Below are 7,544 nucleotides of genomic sequence, written 5' to 3' on the forward strand. Positions count from 1 at the left end.
CCCCCCCCCACTGCCGGTCTCTTTAGACTCACATTGTTACCAATTTTACTCGCTAGAACTGGTCAGAGGTTCGGAGGAATAGGCATTCAGGGGTGTGGGAGAGATGGTGGGCCGCCCATAGGCACTTCCTAGGGCATTTCCCAGCCATCCCTTGGCCCTCAGGACCATCTAAGGACCGGGAGTCTGAGGTTGCCTAGAAACGGCCGCGAGCTACTCTCCCTCCCCTGCTTTACTTTCCGCCTCCGACTGCCCGGAGGCTGTTTCCGGTTCCGGTTGCGGGCCGCAGAAGACATGGCGGCGTCTGCGTCGGCAGCTGCAGGGGAGGAGGACTGGTAACTTTGGGGTCATGGGCTTTGGAGGACCGCCTGGATCCGGTCCGGGGGACTAGCGGCAGCCGCAGACGGTCCGTACGGCTGGCGCGTGGGGGCTGGGCGAGGGATGAGGGATGGCAGAGACGCTTACATCTCTTCCTAAGAGAGTTCTGGACTGGGGATTGGGTGGGTGGAGGGTCACTGGTCTGACCCGGAGGAGACCGCATCAGCGCCGACCTGGCTGGTTCGGGCCGCGCCTTATCAGGTTCGATCCTCCGGCTTCACCCCGTCCCATTCTCGCCTTCTGAAGTGGATTTGCTCAGGGTCCCGGGGGATGCCTGTTTATCAGATCTCCGCCCCCCTCCCCGTCCCTCTTACTTCCCAGAACCAATGTCCTCCAATTCCCGTCCCCCTTTCCCCTCGGATCAGACTATTTCCTCTGAGGCTTTTCTCAACCTTCTCCCTTCCCGACAGCACTAATGAGGCTGTTGTCTGAATAAAGCTTTACATCTCACGGAAAGCGCTCCTAGTCCTTCTCTCAAGCATTCGTCACAAGGGACCAGAACATGGAAGGACTCTGGGATTTGGAAATAGATAAATGTGGGTTCACATCATATTTTATTAGCTGTGTAATGCTGACCAGGCCACCTAGCTTCTATGAATCAGTGTCCTTAGCTGTAAAAAAAAAAAAAAAAAAAAAAAAGTGGGTGTGGCATCCACCTCAGAGAAGGATCTGAGAGGATCAAGATGGATTTGTAACATACCTAAGCCTCCTTTTCATTAATAACTCTGAGGTGTAGGCACCTGAGGAGACTAAATGAGGCCTGAAGAGGTAAAATGAGCTGCCAAAAGGTACATAGTTATGACTAGGAATCCAGGTTGTCAGACTCCAAACCTTAGGTTCTTAGTTCTAGGACATTGTACAGTTCCACCTCCCCCTTTTTTTTTTTGCGGTTCTCGGGCCTCTCTCACTGTTGTGGCCTTTCCCGTTGCGAAGCACAAGCTCCGGACGCGCAGGCTCAGCGGCCATGGCTCACGGGCCCAGCCGCTTCGTGACATGTGGGATCTTCCCGGACCGGGGCACGAACCCGCGTCCCCTGCATCGGCAGGCGGACTCTCAACCACTGCGCCACCAGGGAAGCCCTCCCCTTTTTATTGTCACCATCTTACCACCATCCCATTCCATATCTCACATCCAGGGCCCAAGTCACAGGTAGGGTGGGTGAAGTATTGAAGGGCTTCTTGATGGAGGCTACACCTCAGTGTTTCATTGGTTCAGGGAGCCCAGCCAGTGCTGGCCTTTTTTGAGACCATGCAGACTTGCTGTTTTCAGCCTATTCAGGGGAATTTAAGATTCTGAGGGGACACATTGTGCCTTGGTGAGGGCCATAATGATTGTACAGCCAGCCTGCAGTGCTCTAAGACTCCAACGCTCATGTCAACCAGAAGTACTCAACTGTTACCTACATTATCTATTTTATATTTTCAGGTGTCTGCCTAAGACTTTAAAAGACTTTAAAAATTTTGGAGAATCACCCTCTATATATACACATACACATGTATACACACACACACACACACATGTATGTCACACTAGGGCAGCCCTGCTCTTGGTGAAGAAGGGGCAATATAACTATGAGAAAGCAAACCAAGTATGTATCTTTCCATGTATTATCTGGGTAAAGCTGTGGCCTCAAGCCAATAACTCATCTTCAGTGGCATTACAACTGCTCTTTCTGTGATTAAACATGTGTGTCCTCTGAGGGATGGCAGAGACACTGACCTCTCTTCCAAAGAGAGTTCTGGACTGGGGAGCGGGTGGGTGGAGGGGCCACTGGATCCTGACCTGCACAAGTTGATCTAGATCAGTCAGACAGCAGGGATCATAAATACATTGAATATTAACTACAACCTTCTCTCTTTCCTTTTAAGGGAGAAGGTTAATACAAATAGGAAAAAAAAAGAACACAGACTAGCTACTATGGCAAAGATACTATTAGGCACTTGACATAAACAAATCACCTGTCATCCTCACGATAACTGTGGAGAGTGGGTGGTAATATCTATATGTGGTGGACAGGGTAATTCAGGCTTACAGATATAAGTAACTACTCAGATCACATAGCTGGTAAGTGATTGGTACCTGTTACTCATTCCAAGGCTGATGGCTCTTCCACTACAGCACAGCCTTTACAGCATGTAGATCTGTTCTATTCAGGTTGGTATCTCCTTTGAGGAGGTTTACAGTGACTGGTATTGGCAGTGTGTGTAGACACTGGGATCCATGAACGGTGTAGGGAAAGCCAGGAGTGGTATTGGTAACCTTAATGCTAATCAATAGATGTCATATTTCTGGGTCAGAGAGATGGCCACTAAGGAACAACCAACAGTACAATGAAACTTAAACAGGGAGTCAGGAAACCTAGCTTGCGTCTCAGTCCTGCCTCAAGCCTTGAGATTTGGGCTAGTCTTTTCACCTTGGGAATCTGTTTCCTCATCTATTGGCAGAAATGATCTGTAAAACTGATTCCTGTGCTTTCTACCTGGCCACTTGACAAATTAAGGAAACATGTTTCCCCCATTTTTATGGAGGTTAGCAAGAGAATGCACTCAGATTGCCAGCACTCATGCAGATTGCCATTTTTCTACAAAGCCAGCCTTCATGGGCCTTAGTAGGCTTTACTAGGGAAAGTTGTAATGGTAAGTCAATCTCCTCTGTCTCTCTAGGGTCCTTCCCTCTGAAGTTGAAGTGTTAGAGTCTATCTATCTGGATGAACTACAGGTGGTCAAAGGAAATGGCAGGTACGTATTCAACTAGAGGTGGGCAGGAGTCCCCTTGGTAGTAAGAGGATTCCATGCAGTATCTGTGGGCCTTGATTTGAGATAATATTTCTGTCATGTAGACAGTCTATTCCTTTAATCACCCCAAAGAAAGAGCCTGATGCTCACTTCCTCTGCCCGCTTTACTCTCTCACCCCCATCCTCCCCAGCTCTCAAGTCCCTGCCCAGTCACATCCCAGGTCTCCACTTCATCCACCTGCAGATCATCATCATGGGAGATCTGCATCACCCTGCACCCCGCCACTGCAGAAGACCAGGATTCACAGTATGTCTGCTTCACTCTGGTGCTTCGGGTCCCAGCACAGGTGAGGCCTCTACTTTATGGCAGCAAAGGGAGGGAGGGGAGAGGCCTTGGGGTGGAGTGCATTAGCAGTAGCGTGGTATTTTCTCTCTCTAGTATCCCCACGAGGTGCCACAGATCTCTATCCGTAACCCCCGAGGACTCTCAGATGAACAGATCCACAAGTAAGTCGGGCTGGTCAGTGCAGCGAAAATTTGGGATACAGCTCAGTCTGGTGAGGGAAGGGGGCAGGCCTAATGTTTGCTTTGCCCTCTCCCCACAGGATCTCACAGGCGCTGAGCCACATGGCTGAGGCTGGGCTGGGTACTGCCATGCTCTATGAACTCATCGAGGTGAGAGGTGTGCTAGCCTGGGGAAATGTCCTTACCTTCCAGCTAGAGCAGTTTCTTTCAAGGGGGGCCATGGGCCTAGAATCTTAAATATGTCTAGAGACATTCATTTAGTTCTTGTTTAGGTAAGCCTAAACTGCCCCAGAAAGGTGAGACTCTCTTCTGTTTCAAAATATCTCCCCAAAGACAGTTCCATAGCTTCTCCAAGTTGCCTATTCCAGCATCGTGACAGAAAAATTTTTTTCCTCTTTAACTTGAATTTTTCTTGCTTCATTATCAGTGCATTTCAATTGCCAATGCCAAGTTCTCTTGGCATTGGCAACTGAAAATGGCAAGAGATCTTACCTGGAGGGTCTAGCCATAAATGAACATTTGAAGGCTAGTCTGTCATTGGAGCTGACTAGAAAAAGTCATGGTTCTTTTCCTCAAAGAGTTTCTACCCTAGTAAAGGAAACGACCCACATGAAACTATACCTAGAGCTACAAGTTAATATACACAGCTAACTTTTGTTGTTTGAGATCAAAAACACAAATACAGTCTTGTTTTCCTCTACTTTGAGTTTTTAAGAAAAATGTTCAGAAAAGAATGAAGGTGGGTGGCCTGGAGTCAGACTGGGCATAGACCACTGTAGCATTTCTAAGTCAGGCCTCCACGATGCAGCTTTGAACTTTGTGGAATTCCAGAGTATTAGCTATTAAACAACAGTGCAGATGCGTATTTCATAGCTCAACCTGATGCCTTTTGAATTCTCTGTCCATTTGGGGTGTCCATGCCTTCACTTTCTTTCTGAAAGCTGACTCCAGAACAGGCTCATTGAGGGAGTGATATTCAAAGGGGGATAACCAGGAAAGGCCTCCCAGAAGATGTGAGTTTTAATTGAACATTTTTTTTCTCTCGAAGGTGTTTTATTTTCATCCCCAAGATGTGTTAAAAGTGACTTAATGAGTGGGAAAACAATTAAATTGGATTTTGAAGCTGGGTAGATTTGGGGGGAGGGGTGTGGGCAGGGAGGAGGATCGATTCCAAGCAGAGGGAGCATCACCAAGACAGAAATGCATGAACACAAGGCAAACTGGCTCGGTGGGAGACGGCCCGCCAGTCACTCCTGGGAGTAGTCAACAAGCTTCACTCACAGTTCTGGCTCCTGCCTCCCTATTTGAACAGTATCTTCTCTCCTCTCAGAAAGGGAAGGAAATTCTCACAGATAACAACATCCCCCATGGCCAGTGCGTCATCTGCCTCTATGGTTTCCAGGTGGGTTACTCTCTTGGGACCTGGGGGTCGGCTGTGACAGACAGTGGAGGGCTTGGGGCGAGCTCTGACACAGTGCCTTACCCTCCAGGAGAAGGAGGCCTTTACCAAAACCACCTGTTACCACTACTTCCACTGCCACTGCCTGGCTCGGTACATCCAGCACATGGAGCAGGAGCTGCAGGCCCAGGGGCGGGAGCAGGAACGGGAATGGCAGCACGCCACAACCAAACAGGTTGACCTGCTGGCCCTGCTCGCTTGACCTCATGCCCTCTTCTATCCCTCCACTCCAGGGCCGCCTTAGCCTTTTCAGGGTCATAGGTACCTCTGAGATTAACGAAAGCTCACCTTTGTCCAGGAAAAAGGGGCATCCTTATACATACACGTAAGCATATTGCACACGGTTTCAGAGGGTTCCCAGACCTCTAGTTAGGCAGCCTCTGCTTTGCTCCCCCTCACTGCTGAACAGGTATTCCTATGCCCCTCCGTCCCAGCCCTCTACAGATGAGGCTGGGCAGCTGGCAAGCACCCTAGGCTGGGAAGCAGGGGTGCGATTTCACCTCTCTTTTCAGAAGGCCGTTGGTGTGCAGTGCCCGGTGTGCAGAGAGCCACTCGTGTACGATCTTGCCTCGCTGAAAGCGGCCCCTGAACCCCAGCAGCCTGTGGTAAGACAATTCGCTGCTGATCTGAGCCAAGAATAATGAAATATTGTCTGCTTTGAATGGGGTCTCTGGAATTGGCCTTAAGCTGCCTGGGCCCTCTCTGTAAAGCCATGGCCCCCAGCAGAAGTCCAAAACTCTGTTCGGGAGCCCAATCTGAGGGATAAAACCAAGAACCTTGAGCAGATCTCCTGAGGCAGTCCTAGAAGAGCCGGGGTTTCGAGTCTGCCTTCTCCTGTTGATTCTTCTCTCTGTGCCACTCTGCTCCTTTCCCTCCAGGAGCTGTACCAGCCCGATGCAGAGAGCTTACGCCAGCAAGAAGAGCGCAAGAGGCTCTACCAGAGACAGCAGGAGAGGGGGGGCATCATTGACCTTGAGGCTGAGCGTAACCGGTACTTCATCAGCCTCCAGCAGGTGAGGGAAGGGTTTCCCACTCCTCCCCTGATGACACCAACCTTCCTACCAACACCCCTCTGCCGTGGCCCTTGGGTGAGCTTTGTTCTACCCTGGGAGGGCTGATGGCGGTCGGCTCAGATTCTAGGTGAGGGGCCTGCGGTTCCCCGCTTTGAGGAACTGCATCCCCTTCACTGCATCTGCTCACTTCCTTCTAGCCTCCTGCCCCTTTGGAACCCGAGTCAGCTGTAGATGCCTCTGGAGGATCCCACCCACCCAGTACCCTTGCCACAGAACAGTCCACCTCATCAACTGCTCAGACCACCCTGTCAGCTCCTCTGCCTGTGGCCTCCCAGTACACATGTGAGAAGATTCCAGGGGCTGGGCCAAATCAGCAAAAGCTGGGCGAGACCCAGAAAGCTATGCTAGATCCTCCCCGGGCCAGTCGAGGTCCCTGGAGACAAGCCGAACGGAGGCACCTAAAAGGAGGGGAGTGCAATGCCCTCAAAGGTACCAGTGATACCCAGGAACTGCCACCTCCTGAGGGGCCCCTCAAGGAGCCTATGGACCTAAAGCCAGAGTCCCGTAACCAAGGGGTTGAAGGTCCTCCCCAAGAAAAGGGGCATGGCAACTGGCAGGGTCCCCCGCCCCGCAGGACTCGCGACTGTGCCCGCTGGGAGCGCTCCAAGGGTCGGACACCGGCTTCTTCCTACCGCCACCTGCCTCGGGGTCGGGGAGCCTACCGGCCTGGTCCTCGAAGGGAGCCCGTGAGCCTCGAACCGGAGGATGGTTCCTAGCAGTACTGTGGGGGGTGGGGGGGGACAATAAAGAGATTGGCCTTGTTTGGCTTTCCTTACTTAGTAGTGCCTAGCCTGTGAAGTATGGATCTCTTTCTAAATTCCCAGCAAGACGAGCATGGCAGAGTAGCCACAATATTGCTCTGAAGTCTGTTCTCCCAAGAAATCGGAGTCTGGATAAAGAGGAGTCTGACATCTCAGCTAGTATAGTGGATTCCAAGGAAAACTAGTGGAGGCCAACATTTAAGAAGAATATGCATGGGCTTCCCTGGTGGCACAGTGGTTGAGAGTCCGCCTGCCGATGCAGGGGACACAGGTTCGTGCACCAGTCTGGGAGGATCCCACATGCCGCGGAGCGGCTGGGCCCGTGAGCCATGGCCGCTGAGCCTGCGCGTCCGGAGCCTGTGCTCCCCAACGGGAGAGGCCACAGCAGTGAGAGGCCCGTGTACCGCAAAAAAAAAAAAAAAGAATATGCAGGACCCACAACCCACTGTGCATACACCCACATCTATCTATCTGTCTATACTTGAATATCTTGAGGTGGAGGATGGTACTTTCCTGTTTACTACAGTCTCTCTTCTGCCCCCTTTGTCTAAGGCAGGCTGTGCCCCCAGCATTTGCATATGTGGACACCTGATAGCCCCTGAAGGCATCTGTGTTT

General features: G+C 51.2%; 1 protein-coding gene across 5 annotated transcripts; it reads left to right on the forward strand.

Moving 5' to 3' along the window:
• The first annotated feature begins 220 nt into the window (after positions 1 to 220).
• On the forward strand, positions 221 to 7,299 carry RNF25 (ring finger protein 25). Of its 5 annotated transcripts, none has more exons than XM_022567702.3 (10): positions 221 to 332; positions 3,039 to 3,113; positions 3,355 to 3,457; positions 3,550 to 3,617; positions 3,716 to 3,785; positions 4,966 to 5,037; positions 5,126 to 5,269; positions 5,607 to 5,699; positions 5,973 to 6,107; positions 6,305 to 7,026. In XM_022567702.3, exons 1-10 carry the CDS (start codon positions 292 to 294, stop codon positions 6,881 to 6,883), a joined length of 1,380 nt encoding a protein of 459 aa, XP_022423410.2. In that variant the 5' UTR covers positions 221 to 291; the 3' UTR covers positions 6,884 to 7,026. The 5 variants fall into 5 exon arrangements, with proteins under 5 accessions (XP_022423410.2, XP_089772493.1, XP_089772495.1 ...); XM_089916367.1 differs by lacking the exon at positions 221 to 332 and adding an exon at positions 411 to 576 and having other exon boundaries at positions 6,305 to 7,034; XM_022567704.3 differs by lacking the exon at positions 221 to 332 and adding an exon at positions 473 to 911.
• The last annotated feature ends 245 nt before the right edge of the window (positions 7,300 to 7,544 follow it).

The sequence above is a fragment of the Delphinapterus leucas genome, chromosome 8, assembly GCF_059928025.1.
Source record: "Delphinapterus leucas isolate spDelLeu-1000000601 "Yukka" chromosome 8, BTC_Dleu_Yukka2, whole genome shotgun sequence".
Taxonomy (NCBI): Eukaryota; Metazoa; Chordata; class Mammalia; order Artiodactyla; family Monodontidae; genus Delphinapterus; species Delphinapterus leucas.

Coding starts and splice junctions, on each gene's coding strand:
- RNF25 (XM_089916367.1), top strand. CDS start 446: ATGGCAGAGACGCTTACATCTCTTCCTAAGAGAGTTCTGGACTGGGGA. Junction 3,786..4,965: donor TGCTCTATGAACTCATCGAG/GTGAGAGGTGTG, acceptor CTCTCCTCTCAG/AAAGGGAAGGAAATTCTCAC. Junction 5,700..5,972: donor CTGAACCCCAGCAGCCTGTG/GTAAGACAATTC, acceptor CTTTCCCTCCAG/GAGCTGTACCAGCCCGATGC.